This window comes from Microcaecilia unicolor, chromosome 9 (assembly GCF_901765095.1).
Source record: "Microcaecilia unicolor chromosome 9, aMicUni1.1, whole genome shotgun sequence".
NCBI lineage: Eukaryota > Metazoa > Chordata > Amphibia > Gymnophiona > Siphonopidae > Microcaecilia > Microcaecilia unicolor.
This window is the reverse complement of record NC_044039.1, coordinates 5,819,444-5,838,246: the sequence shown is the minus strand read 5'-3', so window position 1 is coordinate 5,838,246 and position 18,803 is coordinate 5,819,444. Positions and strand designations below refer to the sequence as shown.

General features: G+C 41.6%; 1 protein-coding gene across 1 annotated transcript in view; it reads right to left on the bottom strand.

Moving 5' to 3' along the window:
- Nucleotides 1-7,579: 7,579 nt before the first annotated feature.
- Nucleotides 7,580-18,803, bottom strand: part of CD9 (CD9 molecule) — a 34,341-nt gene continuing 23,117 nt past the window's right edge. Inside the window, 7 exon segments of the mRNA XM_030214062.1 lie at nt 7,580-7,947; nt 9,393-9,412; nt 9,415-9,448; nt 9,450-9,476; nt 12,849-12,938; nt 14,224-14,325; nt 15,748-15,822. Coding sequence (XP_030069922.1) covers nt 7,882-7,947; nt 9,393-9,412; nt 9,415-9,448; nt 9,450-9,476; nt 12,849-12,938; nt 14,224-14,325; nt 15,748-15,822 — 414 coding nt within the window. The 3' untranslated portion in view covers nt 7,580-7,881.

The window sequence follows — 18,803 nt, the reverse complement described above, 5'->3', positions numbered from 1 at the left end:
AAGCACTATATCAAAATAAACTATACAAAGTCCAAGGCCAGTTTGTTTAGTGGAATGAGTATGCAGAAACCAGTTTGTGGTATGTGCAGGGTATTAGTTTTGCTCAAGGAAATCCAACTTGTGCTATGAATTTTTCAACTAGTTCAGCTGTAAAGGAGAGGTTAGCAATGGTTATGGTATGAGCAATCCACTTAGAGTCATTAAAGATTGGAAGCAGACTATATAGTTCACCCCCATCAAGGAAGAGACAATGAAGGAAAGGCAGGAATAGTTCCAAGAAGCATTGTAGGAAATAAACTAGTTAACAGCTCTGTATGTAGAGAGGAGGGTTTTAAGGAGGCAGTGACTAAAGATGAGACAACAGGGGTGGATGGTTGGGTTTGAAGCATACAAGGGAAGCGGTAAGAGGATGGTCTGTGTTTGGGGCCTATACAGATGAAGGGGAAGTTGCGAGCAAGCAGGAAAGCTGGAGCAGCAACTCCAATTTCATTAGATTTTTTTTTAGAGTGCTTTTGGCAGCCTGTAAGTTCAGCTGTTGTCAAAGACGACAAAGTACAGACCCTCATGGACTAGATCTTGGGTTAAAGCTCTACGGTTAATTTAGAACATGCGACATTAACCCAGGCTATGGCTGGAATGGTGGATTCAGGCTGTCGTACACTGCAATCAAAATGACCGAGAAACATTGTGCTGGAGAGCAGCCACAAAGACCAAAGCTGGTTTGTCTGAGTGTGGTTAAAGGAAGTTCAAAGCCGGGAGGGGGTGGGGGGGTATCAAGATAATTATAGGGAGTTTAATCTCAGCACAAGGTAGGAAAAATACAGCTTCCACAGTTATTTTGAAGATTCATTATTAAGGATCCAGATGGAAAGAAAGTTGGCTCTTTCAGATAACTTAAAAAACCATTACACTGTTTTTCTTGTATTTAGTGAGCCAGTTGAAGACTAATAGTCCCAGGGTTCAAAATATTAAATTTGTCAAGGAAAAGCATGTCCTGTATTAAGTTGTAGACTAGGGCAAGGGAACCAAAGTATCCTCAGCTGCCTCTAGCTATGAGAGCAGACCACCGTACTTCTAACACCAGCATCAGTTGATGCAAAACAAGCCAACACAAGGCTATGATTATATCCACCGACATACTACAGCAGTCTTTCACAATGTGATGTTTCACAGAACATTTGTGTGAAATGCAACTTACCTGAGAACCTAGTGTAGCAATAAGGTTACTTGTTATATTTCTGTTTTGGAGAAAAAATATCCGCCAGAAGGCGGAGAACTCTAGACGCCCCACGGACAACAACAAGAAATGAAATAAAAGTGGGAGGGCGACCAAGGATTCCAAAGACTGAAAGGATATATAATAATAAAGATGTTTGTTGAGGTATAAAGACTCGACACAAAGTCGTGTTTCGGCCGTTAGGCCTGCATCAGGAGTCTATAATCAAATTTTGAATACATAAATTATAAAAACAATATAAAAGTAGACAACATATATATACACATTTAAATATTTAAAATTTTATCATTTTAATTATATAAAAATGTATAATAACAAATTAGATGCATTTAAGAATGAATATGAATTTAAACGGATGATTACATTTTTAAGAAAATAAAACATTTTAATTCATCAAAAAATAAAATAAAACCTTCCATATTTAAATATATGTAAAGACAAAAAAATGGTGTGATTGTATAAAAATGTACATATAAATATGTAAATGAATTCTCATGTCTGTTTTGGACATTCTGAGTTCCTGACATGACCACTTTATAGACTTTTCCTCCAAAAGCAAAACCACTGATTGTAACATATTGCCATTTTCCAGCCATCATCCTGAAATGGGGGGGGGGGGGGGGTCAAGTTTAACAAAGGGACAATTTTTAGTTTGGAGACTGCTCTACTGTACATGAAATATGATATGCAGGCTCAAATGGCAGCAGTTACATGCACAGGGCTAGTCAACATTTTAAACACACATACATAGTAGATGACGGCAGAAAAAGACCTGCACGGTCCATCCAGTCTGCCCAACAAGATAACTCATATTTGCTGCTTTTTGTGTATACCCTACTTTGATTTGTACCTGTGCTCTTCAGGGCACAGACCGTATAAGTCTGCCCAGCACTATGCCCGCCTCCCAACCACCAGCCCCGCCTCCCAACCACCGGCTCTGGCACAGGCACAGACCGTATAAGTCTGCCCAGCACTATCCTCACCTCCCCACCACCAGCCCTGCCTCCCAACCACCGGCTCTGGCACAGGCACAGACCGTATAAGTCTGCCCAGCACCATCCCCACCTCCCAACCACCAGCCCTGCCTCTGGCACGGACCGTACAAGTCTGTCCAGCACTATCCCCGCCTCCCAACCACCAGTCCCGCTGCCCACCAGCGGCCCTGGCACAGACCGTACAAGTCTGTCCAGCACTATCCCCGCCTCCCGTTAGTGCAACTGGTTGAGTTCTATGTGTTACCCTATAGTCTCAATGAGTGCAACTATTAGAAAATTTTATATCCATGACAGACACTTGCTGAGCAATGTTTAATAACTAGGTGGTGGTACTCTTTATAGCCTAGGTACCAGCAGGAGTGCACTTGCAAGGGGTGTTAAGAAATATGGCCCTTGTACTGTATTTTCATTTCACACACCGCCAGACACCTTGGTCACCTTGTTGGGCAGACTGGATGGAGCATGCCAACTTGTAGGAGGAATAAGAACAGTTTCTCAAAAAAAATGCTTACTGAATATGTCAAACTCCTGTATGCAACTACAGAAAGCTAGTTTATTAGTTAAGAACACTGGTATATAAACCAACCAGCACGTCACTCTAGTCCCTAAGAACAGGAAGTAATGTAGAAAGTTGGCTGTTATTTTATGGATGTTGGGTTGTATTCTGCCCTGGATAAGGGTGGATTAGAAAAATTCTAATATTGTTGAAAGGTAAGTATTCCTGATGAACCCAGGACTACCATCCTTTCACCGCTGGGTGACTATTCAATAAATTCAGTGCAAGCTGACAGTGGCTAATGTTAACCACCTAAAATCTTTAGCTTTGGTTCTTTACACAAGCTTTGAAGACAGACATCAAAGCAGAATGAAGAGGTGCACTGCAGCCCTAGAGGACTACAAAATAGACTGGAGGCTGGTTTTCATGTAACGAAGCTGATACCAAGTGCTAGATTTATGGACCATCTGACAGCACATGAACCTTATCTTAGACTACTTATTGTATTTATGTTTATTATTGGTTATTTTACTATTGTTATGCTGTTAAAGCTGTAAGTTTGTTAAACTGTACCTGCTGTTCACAGCCTTGGGTGAATCTTTTCATAAAGGCAGTTAAAGCCCAATAAATTCATTACAAGTGCCACTGCATGGAAATTCAACAACTATATACAAGTGTGCCAAGTACATTGACCATATCTTCAGCAGCTGTTATTCCATGTCCACCATGACTATTGTTACTTAGATGGTTTTATAGCCCTTAAAGCTCAGAATACCCTCATACTGCTAAAATAAATCTATGCAACTTGAACACGCCATGTATGCACTCAGAGAAGGTAATTTAAGGTCGTTCTAGCAGTTCTAGATCACAAGCCCAAAACTGTCCTGTGCAGGAACCTATAGTGGAGGAGTGGCCGAGTGGTTAGGGTGGCGGACTTTGGTCCTGGGGAACTGAGTTCGATTCCCGGCACAGGCAGCTCCTTGTGACTCTGGGCAAGTCACTTAACCCTCCATTGCCCCATGTAAGCTGCATTGAGCCTGCCATGAGTGGGAAAGCACGGGGTACAAATGTAACAAAAATAAAATAGATACTATTGGAGATTCTACATGGAATGTTGCTATTCCACTAGCAACATTCCATGTAGAAGGCTGCGCAGGCTTCTGTTTCTGTGAGTCTGACGTCCTGCACGTAGGTGCAGGACGTCAGACTCACAGAAGCAGAAGCCTGCGCGGCCACATTGGTGATCTGCAAGGGCCGACTTCTACATGGAATGTTGCTAGTGGAATAGCAACATTCCATGTAGAATCTCAAATAGTAGCAACAGTGGAGGAGTGGCCTAGTGGTTAGGGTGGTGGACTTTGGTCCTGGGGAACTGAGGAAGTGAGTTCGATTCCCGGCACAGGCAGCTCCTTGTGACTCTGGGCAAGTCACTTAACCCTCCATTGCCCGCCGTATTGAGCCTGCCATGAGTGGGAAAGCGTGGGGTACAAATGTAACAAAAAAAAAAATAGTAGCAGCAGCTCTTAATGCCGTTTTGAAACTTCAGTATGCGATGTTTCACAAAACAAATTGTAGATGGCTGGAGTTTAGGGTCTCAGAACCCACTATATACAGATAAACTGCAGACCTCAAAGCATACCCTGAAGAAAGCCACAGCATGGCTAAAACATAACAGTCTTACTTGCACAACAAAACCTGGACAACTGCCATGGCAGCAGCTGCAGAAACCTAAGAGATCATACATTGTGTGTTTCAACATTCCTGCATCTTCCAACTGCAACTAATTTTGTATATGGACAATGCATTCATATTGTCTGCTGCTTAGCAAATAGTAAAGTTAACCAGAATCAGATCCTGCAGCAAAGTGGACCCAACATCAGTCAGTCCATCAGCTATAAGCTCACCTCACTGCAGCTACTCAGGTAGTAGTTCGACAACTGTGGTGTGCCAGTTTATCATCTGTAGTGGGTGAAGAAGCCTGGAATGTGGATTGAGCAACGCCAACTAAGTACTCCTCAAAACAGAGACTTGCAATATAGGTACTTTTCACCAACAAAACACTGCCTCTTTGGAGACTGAAGAATGAAAGTCAGTGTTCGAATGTGCCTCAAGTATCCCTTGAATGGCATAGCCTTACGTTACATGACAGCAAGTGGTGGTGGGACAGCTACAAATTGTGAACATGGTAAACACCAAGGAATAAAGCAAGATGCTACAGAAGTGCATGATTCCACCAGCAGAAACATGATTACATATTTCAGGATAATGCCCCACGCCACCGAGCAAAAGCGGACTTCCAGTCAACATCTCTACCCTCGATTGGCTAAACTAATCAGACATGAATCAAGAACTTGTGGCATGAAAGCACTGGAAATATCCAAGTGGCATCCTGGCAACAGTGGACAGGGGCACTCACTGCAGGCTGGAAATCAACGGGTCAAACCCAACATCTTTCTGAAGTTGGTCTTTCAATGGCCAGTGCAAGCCATCTGCAAGAGTAAAGGCTGATCTACCAAATACTAAACTACACCCAATAGCCATTTTCTTGCCACATTAAAATAAAAATAAAAAAACGTAAATACATTTTAATCATGTCTCCGACACATCTGAATAGAAGTGACACTGAAGAATTGCAATGTATATATCAGATACCTGTGTTTACACTTTCACAAATGCACATTTTATATACTTGGTTAAGTAGAAAAAAAAACATGACCCCTTACATAGTTTTGAAGTTCTTTGAAACCATTTTAACGGTTAGTATGACTTTGAAAATTAGTATTTTTTTTCTTAGTTAGTTCATAATTTGGTATTCAGTGTCCTTCAACCTTGACACATTCACAAAGTCTTCACCACCACCACTGACTGATGGTTTCATCGATTACTTGGCTGATGAAGTTTGTCCCAGGAATCCAATTTGTTGGCATTGGTCTGAGACATGTTACTTATTCTGTAAATTCTCTTCCACTGCATACCATATTTAAATAGTACGTTTGTTATTTGGAAAAATGCTGGGGTTCCATTCCCCACCCCAGACATGACTGAACAGCATTAAAGAATCATTGTGCAGGAAGCCACCAAGACGGCAAACATGAGAATGACACAAATTTCACTTTGCAAATTTACCTATTCCAGACTTCTGCACACCACTGTACACTGGTATTAGGGAGTGGAGGGGGCGACACCCCTCCCTCTAACAGCACACAGATTGTCACATTTTATACATAGTATAATGGTGATAAGTTCAGGTACATGTCATTGACCCAAAGTGCTTGAAATTGTAGTGGGTACCTGAGGCAGTGGGGGAGAGGTCTGAGGTGATTTGAAATATATTATCCTGGTTCTCAGCCTACTGCTCTTATCACTGACCGCTTCATCTCCCCCATATTTTGGGGTGAATGCCTGGGCTGATAAAAACAGAAAAAGGCAATAACCAACTGCAAAGCAATTGCTTACAAAAGGGAGTAGGGTACCTCGAATGAAATTAAGTCTTTCAAGATGAAAAGGTGGCTTCAGGTGTAGTAACAGATAATCATATTCACTTTTGGAAAAAAAAAAGGTACCACTACATATAAGACAGCCCTAAATGGTACAGAAAAGCAGCTTTTCCAGCAGGTAGCAGTGTCAAACTGAATATTCTCACTGCTACATGCTGGAAAAGCCAATCCTGACATTTACCCGATACAGGTGCTGCAATGCTGAAATATGTTGGGACTGTTTTAGTTTAACTGTTGAAGTCTGATTACATACATCGGAAACCACCTTTTTCATCTCGAAAGACTTATTCATTTGAGCCTGAGTTGCCCTAGTGCTCCTTTTGTTCCTTAATAAAAGGAGCACGTCCCCGTCTCATCTGCCCGCAACCTCGGTGTCATCTTCGACTCCTCCCTCTCCTTCTCTGCGCATATCCAGCAGATAGCCAAGACCTGTCGCTTCTTCCTCTATAACATTAGCAAAATTCGCCCTTTCCTCTCTGAGCACACCAAACTCTCATCCACTCTCTCATTACCTCTCGCCTTGACTACTGCAACCTACTCCTCACTGGCCTCCCACTTAGCCATCTATCCCCCCTTCAGTCCATTCAGAACTCTGCTGCACGCCTTATCTTCCGCCTGGACCGATACACTCATATCACTCCTCTCCTTAAGTCACTTCACTGGCTTCCGATCAGGTACCACATTCAGTTCAAGCTTCTGCTTCTAACCTACAAATGCACTCTATCTGCAGCCCCTCCCTACCTCTCTACCCTCATCTCCCCTTAAGTTCCTACCCATAACCTCCGCTCTCAGGACAAATCCCTCCTTTCAATACCCTTCGCCACCACCACCAACTCCAGGCTCCGCCCTTTCTGCCTCGCCTCACCCCATGCGTGGAACGGACTCCCTGAGCACATACGCCAGGCCCCCTCCCTGCCCAACTTCAAATCAATGCTCAAAGCCCACCTCTTCAATGTCGCCTTCGGCACCTAATCACACCTCTACTCAGGAAATCTAGGCTGCCCCAACTTGACATTTCATTCTTTTAGATTGTAAGCTCCTTTGAGCAGGGACAGTCCTTCTTTGTTAACTTGTACAGCGCTGCGTAACCCTAGTAGCGCTCTAGAAATGTGTAGTACTAAAAAATTGAGCCAAGAAGCCCTGACATTTGGCTACAACAAAAATGTTTAATAGTCCCTCAGTACCTAGAGTGAAGAGGGCGTCCTAGAAAAAGGGGTCACAATGGAATAAGTAAAATTATATGACCTATCATGTGGAGAAAGATACTCCGTTACCATTTTACTAGAAGTTCACTCCTGCTCTGGCTTAAACTCAGGATAAACTAAAGCTGTCGAGCTGAAAAAGGAACAGACTCTAGGGTAGATTACATTTTTATTAAGTAAGAAATAGTCTCAAACATAAGTTATATCCCAATTATCAGGGGCTTCAAAAGCAAATAGAGATACATAAATCTTTTTATATACACACTAACCTATCAACAATCTTGTACCTTGTATCATTGGTTCTTCTCTGAATTCTGCTTTTAACATGAAAGCAAACTAAAAACAACGCATTAAAAAGTAAAAATATAGAACAACTTTTTTTTTTTTTTTAGAAAAGCTCTAAGTTAGTGATAATCTGAAAATGCCTCTGCATTATTTGTTCTTTGTGAATCCTTTACACCATTTCCCGGTTGTTACGAATTGCACAACACAGCACCATACTGAAAATCATACCAAAGATCTGGAAAGAAAAATACACAAGAATTAATTTATTTGTGACATTTATAACCCACATTATCCCAAGATAAACTCAAGTTCAATGTGGCTTACAACATGAAATCAGTATGCCAGTGAAAGGAATAAAAGTAGTACCTGTAAACAGAATTATAAAATTTAACGTTCACTACTCAAATTTTCCAACGCCAGGGGCTAAAACCTCATTCTACGGCCCACTGAGCTTCTGCTGACATGCTGGTTTACAATCTAGTTTAGTCAAAATTTGCAGCTTCTCCAAACCTGGCAGCAAAATTGATGTTTGGTTGTTCAAGGTACAATCATGCAACTCCCCCCCCCACCCCAAGACATTTACATTGGCTGCCTTTTCAAGCATGAGTTGAGTTCAAGACAGTCTGTATGGTATTTAAAATCTCATACTCTGTGGGATATAAATGCCAAAACAGAAATACACTACCATGCATCCAGTCTCATCAGTGCTTCTAAACCCTCTGGAGAGAGACACCTAGCCAAATCAGGCTTCCAGAATGACTAATGAATACGCAAAAAAGAATCCTGAAAGCCCGACTGGCTAGGTGTGCCCCCAGGAGAAGGGGGAGAAGAATTAGTCTGCTCTGCTGGTGGGAAGTTCCTTAAGACATGTGAACACCTCACAGCCTTTCACACCCAAGCCTCTCCTCTGAAGTGCCTGTCCGTGTATTTTACTGCATGCACTACATTTAATATTTTTTCATTAGTCTACTTTGCTCATAAAGACTATTGAATGCGATGCTTTTCATTTCTGCTGCATTTACTGCAGAAATGACTAAGAGAACACATTAAGAAGCAATTAATTGGTGAAACCAGACTGAACAACAAGACAGTCTGCATACAATATGGAACTGTCTAGAAGTCATGAATACCTGGTGGTTTTTTTTTTTTTTTTTTGGTCTTTTCATAAAACATGCATAAATTAAGAAAACTAAGAACTTCCGTTCCTTTCAATATGCTGCAATAGAATTTTATACTGAAATCTTGTCCAATAATGTGAAATTGTAATCTGAGGAATATAAAAAAGCAGTAGCACATTAATGAACTACCCAATACCCCAAGCCCAGGCTTGAAAAAAAAAAAAAAAAATGGTACAAGATTTCTAGGACCAAAGTTTTGAAAGCACTACATTGCCATTTTAAAGGGAAAAAGGGCTAAGCTTGGGAGTTGAGACACTAAGACCAGCCCCACTGTGCAAGAATAAGCTCTAAACAGGCTATCGAAAGAAAAACAAAACAGAACTTGCCAGTTACCTTCATGGGGCCCAGCCATTTAAACAGTGTTAGAGATTAAACACATACACTGACGGAGTTCTGCTTCTTACTGTTCTAGAACTGTATTACCTCTGGCAAAATAACCGTGCCACAAGGTCATACTCATCTGAACAGGCAAACTCAAAATGCAACGAAATGCAATACCAACCATTACAACTGCAATGCCAATCCAACAGCTCCAATGATGTGAAATTTCGAATTAAAAAACCTCCTCAATAGCTGATGGACAAGCCTAGAAGTGGTGAAGGGGGGAAAAAAAAAAAAAAAAGGTTAGATGAAATCCAATAGGTACCAAAATATATCAGCTATCATTTTATTTCAAAGCTACCCTGCATGTCATCTACTCTCACTACGTACAGAGGTAAAACCTCCCGATAAATCTCACACACTGATTCTGTATGAAGCTCACTATCCCACTGTGTCCCAGACACGCGTTCTTTCTCTCCCTCCCCCAATGGAAAAGCTCATTCCCAGCAGCATAAAGTAAAACTTTACTAATTAGCAGCACACTGCAGAGTGGTTTTCTATTGTTCAAGAATGCTGGCAGCCATATTTGACAGAGCACATCACCTCACACTAGAGGTATTTTAAGAGATACAACATTCTATTTCCTTTGACCTCTGTTGCAAGCTGAGTTTTTGTTACATCATCCTGGATAATATCCTTTCCTAGTGAGTCCTAATACTGAACCCAGCACCCTGTACCTTCCCTATATGCATCACACTACACATGTCCACCATAGGTTTCATCTACCATTTAGAGTCCCTCCTGCAATTCATTCCTCGCTCACAATCTGCTAGTGGTCTGAGGTGATCAGATTTGCAGAGGACATTCATTTTCCTTTTTGCAGATCCTTTATAAACAAGCTAAAAGCGCCAGTTCAGTACAGATCCCTGGGGCTCTCCAAAATATACACCTACATAAAAAAACGCAGCCCTTCTCTTCTGTATTTTATAAGAGTACACAATCCACAGATACTGCCTCCCATCTCATTTTCTCAGGAGTTTAAGGGACATTTATCAAATGCCTTCTAAAAAGCCACATTATCAAGGAGCTTACCCCTTATCTATGTTTAATTCTGCAAAAAAGATCTAGATTAGACAAGGCTTCCCCTGTTAAACCCACCATGGCTTGTCTCAATTATATTCAGTGATGGTGTCACTGGAGTCCTTTAAATTACCACCACCATCTCCCTTGTCCCTCCTTTTCTCTAGGGCAGTGGTTCTCAAACCTGTCATGAGAGACCACCAGTCAGATCTTCAGGATATCCCTAATGAATATGCATGAGGGAGATTTGAATGCCTATTCCCATTATAGCCAACTCTAGTGCATATTCATTTGTGGATATACTGAAAACCTAACTGGCCAGGTGGGTCCCCGAGAACAGAGCTAAAAACCACTGTTCCATAGGTTCTCTTAACATCTTAGCATTGATGGACATTTGAGTAGGACCAGTATACCCAAAATTAATTGTACATTTAATCTGAAGTGTGGTTTACTTGTTACACATTTAAGCACCTGATAGTAATTAGTCTGTTGTCTGTGCTAACTAGGGATTCACTTACATTTTCTCAATTAGTCTTATCTTTGAACATTGGCTCTCAACTTTTTATTTTACTGCATAAGAAAATGCTACCCTTATTTCAGACCAATCTAACCTCACTTATGTCATATTTCAATGTCAAGAATATCCCAATATTAGAAGTCAAGGACATTTAAAACCTAATAAATGTGTCCTATGCGACATCATTTGTCACACCATAACAGCCATGTTCCTGACACCTCTGACAGTCAAATCCTGTTTCCTGAATAAAATTAGGAGACTTTCCACAAAAGCACACAACTTGAGACCATCTAGCTTTCTGTCATTAAATTTCAAGGAAATCCACCTGTGTATGTAAAGCAGAATAGTACAAAGCCTTTAAAGACAGGAGTGCCCCTCAAATTAAAACCTTGAATTTTCTTAATCTGCTTCCAACGAAGGCCAACACTGGTGCAATGTGATCTGTCTTTGAACCTGTTTTAATAGTCTTATTCCATGAAACCAGATTACCCTAACTTGACATTCTTTTGGGGGTTTAAAGCTTGCTCAGCACACCTTAATACCTTTCTCCTCACGAGACAGGTTTTATTAAATCTGTGCTTGTAAGGTGTGCACTGACCCCGATGGCTCTCTGGTATTTTATGTTGTATGGATAGGGCAGTAGTTTCAAACGAGTGGCGTTTGCCAATAAGTCTATGCTATTTACACATATGCATGCTTTCCTAATTACACATGTAACATACATAGTAACATAGTAGATGACGGCAGAAAAAGACCTGCATGGTCCATCCAGTCTGCCCAACAAAATAAACTCATATGTGCTACTTTTTGTGTATACCTTACCTTGATTTGTACCTGTCCTTTTCAGGGCACAGACCGTGTAAGTCTGCCCAGCACTATCCCCGCCTCCCAACCACCGGCTCTGGCACAGACCGTATAATACTACTGGGAAAATACATACTAGGAAGATGTACGCACTGAAAATAGTGCACACTTATCTCCCAGATTCTATGTATAGTACCCACAATTGTGCACACTGCTGAGATATGCATGCAAATTGGTTTAACAAGCTCTCAATTGCCAGATGATTTTAATTGGCACTCATTAGCATCTGTGCACACATCTGCATATTCTTCTATAAGGAAGGCCACCTAACTCCCTATGGGGGGCTATTGCCATGGGTGTGTCAGGGGCATTTCAGAAAGTTACACATGTAGCTATAGAATACTGGGTAAATGAGCCTAACTTGGCAGCAGCATTATAGACCAGGTTTCAGTAGGGCCAAAGTTAGGAATGGGGACTGGCACTACATATGGTCTTTATAGAACAGCGCTTTTCACAGATCTTTCTCAGCGCCGGTGTTTTGCCCAGCATTTATAGATTCTCCTTTGTGTGCACCCTTAAGTTTAAAAAATCCAAAAAAGTTATTGGATGCCCAACCTTGGTTATGTAGCTGGCTAGATCTTTCCATACCAAATCCTTTTGTCTGAAGATTAGCACTACCAAGAGATGCTTTTAATCATACCTTGAAATTCACATCTACGTAGATTGGAAACAGCAGAGCCTGGGCTAGGGCAGGCTTAGAGGCTCAATGCCAGAGCTGTCTATCTCCAATTACAGGGTCCTTAGTTTGATCTTGTTTTCTGAGCCAGCTATGAATGCTGTACAGGAACGCATTGCTGTTTCAACAGTGACACTTAACAGTCAAACGTAGGGGGGCACATTTACCAGGCTTTAGAGGAAGCCGCAATCCGCCATGGCCAAAAACCACTGCTGCAGTGGCTGAGCTAGTGGGGATCCAGAAGATATGGGGAAAAAAAAAAATCCTCAGTTATGAAAGCTCAGTGCTAATCCTCGATGCCTTAACGAGCGCTAACCATTCAATGATCACCTAATATCTTATGTATGACACCTTGCTGGTCTGTTTATACAGCTTGCTTCATCAAGTCCTAAGCAACCATTACATACCTACAAAGATGGGCAATCTGGCTTACTTCATAGTAACAGATTTATAAAGTCACTCCTAAGATGCTGCACTCTCTCAAACTGAGAATACAATACCTTTACAGTTAAAACGCTAAGTCCTTCCTGTTTAGGACAAGTGTCTGAAAGCAACTGCTCAACTGCTCCAGTCATACCACAGCAGTTCAGCTGCAAAAAAAAGAGAGGCATGTGTTAAAGTTCTGATTAAAACTAGATATTTTCTGAATCTCTGAAAACACTAACATTATCAAAGTTTTGAAAACAGATTTCTATTTTCCCAAACCCATCTGTACTATTTCCACTCCCCCTCCCCCCCCCCCCCCCCCCCCCCCCCCACTCATCTGGGTAAAGATAACCCTGTTTAAGTCAGCCAATGTGTACCCATCCCATGAATACAACACCTGAGTGAACCCTCCTGGATTCCAGACCCCTGTACATAGGAGACAAGGTAGCATGCCTACAAGCTATTCATTGGAGTGTGCTTGTAGGCACGCAACATTGTAATTTTATTCATTGAAATGCTGTGAAAAATTACAGGAGATCCATAGGTCTAGATAGAAGTGCATATCCTCTAGGTACTTTAAGTTTTGTTTTTACTTTTTGTTGTTGTTGGAGTATCTAACTTTGTTTACATAATGTGAAATATTTGTATTACACACTTCCAGTGAGCCAATTTATATTCCGATCTTAAGTTTGTTCACATCCAATAGTAATTTTTATGGCAGCCAGATTACTGCTCACTTATGTATAAAATAAATTGCATCCTAGCTTTCCTGAAGTGTTCTGGTAAAGATTTCATTTATAGCCATTTAAAGTCTTGCTTTCTAAAAATGTTTTTACCATGTACACAATTAGAGAATAAGGATTCAAGCCAAACCACCTCTCAAATGGTTGCCAGTCTGGGTCATAAGGACCTACAAGATGCTGAAGAGTAGACCAAAATTTCTTTACAGTTTGTTCAAGGCAGAAGTCTACCTGGTTAGTTGGTAGACTTCCTTCAGAACCTATCCAAACCTTTTATTCCTACTGTTGTATAAGTCAAGTCACTGCCCACATCCTCCAACAGATTATAAAATTTATGTGCTGTCTAAAACACTAATCTTTCCATCTGCTGCTTAGTTTCATGGAGTGTTCTCCGTTTTAAGAGTTAAGGGTTAACGATTTTATAAGCAAATATTCCCTTTCCCCAAGCTGAACAGTCCTTAATTTCAATGACAATTTGTGTCAGTGATCAGAGGGATCCGGCTCAATTTTTAATATTTCCCGGCTGCAGGACTTAAGATCTAACCAAATGCTAAACAGCTTCACACAATCTAAAGGCAAAAATGTTGTAAGATTTGACATGGCTACAATTAATCTCTTTACTAATTTAATATAACATTTTACAAACTTATTTGAATCGGGGTGTTGTGATATACGACTTGTTTTGGATAATTCAAAGAAATGCACTTACTGCAAGCTGGATTGTCCTCAGAGTTTCCTTTACAGAGTCCTCTCTAGTCTGCATGTATTTTGAGTATGTATCTCTATAAAAGTTTTGCAATTCTTCAATCACCTAGAAAACAAAATCAAGGTATTTCTAGTATCCAGCACGACTTCCCGGAACCCATTCTATACAGACGGAATTGAAAAATCACCAGGATTCCAGGTTAACCGAGCAAACAAGTACCTACTAGGGAATGAGACATTCAGGTCATTTTCAAGGTTCAGCTAACACTAGATGATCAAGGTTTCCATTATAGTTTGAGTTCTGGGTCATCACAAGGACAGCGGAGTTGTCCTGGCTATCCTCAAGTTGTTTACATTCTGAACCACCCTCTCCCCACCAGGCTCACAGCCTTGACTAAGTTATTCAGGCTCACAATTTGCCATCAGTTTGAACTCCTGAGCCATGCACACACCCCTACGCAAGTCATACCAAGTGTCAGTCACTCGTATTTTGTACTTATCAACTGTTGCCTCTGCTGCACAGCTGGGCTAATTACATTCTGTCCTTTGCACATTCATTCGTCAGCACAGCTTAGAATCAAAAGCTCAAGTACAGCATCTACCCCACCTTCCATCATTGGTATTACAGTTATCAGCCCATAAAAAAACCTACTTTTGGGGACGAGTCTCCCGGCAGTCAAGTATTCCGTTTTAACTGTACTATAGATGGGGACCAGTAAATGATGGGAGCACTGTATAACGGGGCTGCATTCCTCATGTGGGGCACCATTTTCCTCTCACGTGCAACATTACACTAAAGCAGCAATGCAAATGGCAAGACCAGCTACAAGGGTGCTGCCACCACGTTTTGGCAGCACTCCAAGACGCTTGCCCTGCAGTCAGTACATGGAGGAGTAGCCTAGTGGTTAGTGCAGTGCACTTTGATCCTGGGGAACTGAGTTCGATTCCCCACTGCAGCTCCTTGTGACTCCTGGGCAAGTCACTAACCCTCCATTGCCCCTGGTACAAATAAGTACCTGAATATATGTAAAACCGCTTTGAATGTAGTTGCAAAAACCTCAGAAAGGGCGTATATCAAGTCCCATTTCCCCCTACATAAAAATAACTATATGGGGTTAGACCAATGGTCTATCTAGCCCACTAGCCACTTCCATCCATGGCCAATCCAGGTCACAAGTACCTGGCAGACTGCCAAAAAGTAGCAAGAATTCAGAGTTTTGCCAGAATGGTTGTTGCGTCTTACAAACTCAATTTCTTCTTTGCTGCAGGGTTGCACATTTTCAGTCAAGCATACAAAGGTGTATAGTGTTAGCTGGAGTAACACTCAGGAGTCGTGACTAGAACCAGTTCTTTGAAGTGGTATTCTACTCACCACATTTTCATAATAGAGGTGAGGACATACTGGAGACCATTTCTAGCACCATTATTAGTGCTGCATAATAGAAGTGTCCACTGAGCAGCCAAGATTGAAAACTAGAAAGCCCATACGATTACCTAGATTTCTTAGACCTAAGGCAATATACCTTACCTTGCCTTTATTTGCAAAGCCCCATATAGCAGCTGCTACTTCAATGGCAAAAATGAGGAGGAGGAATCCAAAGAACTATGGTAAAAAAAAAAATAAAAATACAAAATTAGACTTATTGTATGCTCTGATATGTAAACAAGGATTTACAGAATGCAGTGTCAAGAACTTAGCTTTTCAGAATTATTGCTGGGGTAGTTGACGCCAGTTCAAGAATCAAGTCAATCGCGGACATCCATACTAAATATGCATGGTATAGTGCCTCCAATGGATGCAAAACTTACAAATGCATCTCCTGCATATTCAGTGTGGAGCTCTTTTGAACTAAGATTTTAATTGCATCTGTTAGACCAAAATGATTTGACTCGAAGTAAATACTTATGGCATGAAGACTGGAATCACCTTCCCCTGCACTTAATACACCCACCCCCCCCCCCCTTCAAAATTGAAAACATAGGCATGCTAAAGCAAGTTAACTCTCTGGATAACATATTTTTCCGTCTAAGCAGAGGACTTTGCTTCTGCAGTGTCCTTCACTCCAGTGGGAGCTGTAGATGGATAGGTTTTCAAACTATCCAATAATGAACATGCACACTCATAGGGATATCCTGAAAATGTCCCGTTTTGCAGTCCTTGACTACCACTAGCTTATGGAGAAGGCCTAGCCCACAGATTTAGAAGAGGGGGAAAAATGTCAGAAAAATATTAATAGTCCAAAAGCAAAGACAAGCATTCTGAAACAAGCCAAGATCTATAGCTGTCACATTTTGACTTGACAAATAATATGGAATAGTCAGATGGCTTCTGGACTGGCATGGTAGGACTAAAGGAAAGAAAATGGTAAGAATGTCTCCTTCCTTAGCGTTATCAAACTAATCCAAAATTGGATGTAGCAAAGCAATTCTTAAGGATAGAAAACTGAAAAATACTCCTGGGAACCTCAGAACCAAGTGAAGTTTTCTGTTCATGCATCATGTCAACTCTAATGCTCTTCAAAAGTGTGGAGAAAAGACCAGGTAGTTGCTTTATAAATATCCATAGGTGCTACTGCCCGTGACTCTGCCCAAGCAGCAGCTATCCCTCTGTAGACCAATTCTGAAGACACAGGAGTCTTTGAAAGGAAATCAGAAGCTCTAAGTCAGTATCTGCTGTATAGATGAGGCTTCTTTGTAAGCTGGAGGAAATCTGCAGAGATATCCTCTGGTCTAGCAAAGGACATCCTTGTCCTACTCTTGAAACATAAGCAGTGCATGCTTTTAAGTCTCAGGGCTGAGACATCAATAGCTAAGAATGGTCTATCTTTCGATCCTGCAGATCCTTTAGAACCTCTCTACTGGAATAGTCCAACTTCTTTCTCCTCAGGCAGTAAAGATACTCTGCACAGTTTGACGCCACAGCAGACCACAATTGATCCCAATTGCAATCCTCTAAAGCTTCGTAAACGTCTACGCTTTGGTGCAGACGAGTCCACACAGTCCCTGGGGACCACTGTAAAGTGCTCTGGAACCAAGTCTTTTGAGAGCCATATAATAAAGCTTTGTGAAGTAAATTCAGGAGACAACGGCATACTCTGATTAAAAGCCTGCTCTGAGAGGTATAGGAAGCAAGATTACAGACTTCAGCAGGCTGTGAAATTCTCTCCTGAGTACAATATCTGCTTGGAATGGTTTCACGGTCAAAACCTTGAACCTAAGTCAAAGTATCAGCTTGCCTGTCCGACATTGCTGCCTGGATGTCTCAGCACCATCTGAAACTAAATATGACCAAGACAGAGCTTCTTATCCTTCCCCCTAACCAACCTCTCCTCCTCCCCTATTCTTTATTTCTGTGGATAACACTCATCCTTCCTGTCTCATCAGCTCGTAACCTTGGGGTCATCTTCGACTCCTCCCTCTCTGCACATACTCAACAGACTGCTAAAACCGGTCATTTCTCTATATCAGCAGCAAAATTCACCCTTTCCTTTCTGAGCACACTACCAGAACCCTCATCCACACTGTTATCACCTCTCGCTTAGACTATTGCAACTTGCTTCTCACAGGTGCTCCTACTTAGCCTCTCTCTCCTCTTCAATCTGTTCAAAATTCTGCTGCACGACTAATATTCCACCAGTTTCATTATGCTCATATTAGCCCTCTCCTCAAGTCACTTCACTGGCTTCCTATCCGTTTCCGCATACAGTTCAAACTCCTCTTATTGACCTATAAGTGCATTCACTCTACAGCTCCTCAGTACCTCTCCATTCTCTCCCTACATTCCTCCCCAGGAACTCTGCTCACTGGGTAAATCTCTCATCTGCACCCTTCTCCTCCACTGCTAACTCCAGACTCCATTCCTTTTATCTTGCTGCACCATATGCCTGGAATAGACTTCCTGAGCCGGTACGTCAAGCTCTATCTCTGGCCGTCTTCAAATCTAAGCTAAAAGCCCACCTTTTTGATGCTGCTTTTAACTCCTAACCTTTATTCACTTGTTCAGAACCCTTATTTCATCATCCTCTAATATTCCCTTATCTCTTGTTTGTCCTGTTAGTCTGTCCTAATTAGATTGTAAGCTCTGACGAGCAGGGACTGTCTCTTCATGTTCAGGTGTACAGCGTTCCGTACGTCTAGTAGCGCTATAGAAATGATTAGTAGTAATGTTCTAAGTGCTAAAGTATATTTGTGTTTCAAGGTTCCCTATGGACCAGACAAGGTCCCCCTTTGTCAGCTAAGACTACCTTTCCCCATGGATTCAACCTGAAAAATGCAGGTAGACAGGAGCAGGTGCCAATCTCTACTCTTACCAGAAATGTTCTTTGAGAAGCTGAGCTGGTATTATAGTCCAATAAAGGAGTCCAAGTAGAGCAGTCTCTCGTACTGAGGACAGTGCTTGGCACATTCTGTAGTAACCTCCATGGGAGCTCTGCTCAAATTTATCCTGGGTACCATCAAGACAAAAACAAATTGATACCACAGCTGTAGCCTACCTCAAAAGTCTGGTATGAACAGAAAATCCTGGTTCACCTTGGAATGGCTTTGTAGGAGGGAAGGACTCTGACACAGGAGAAAAGCTAAGCT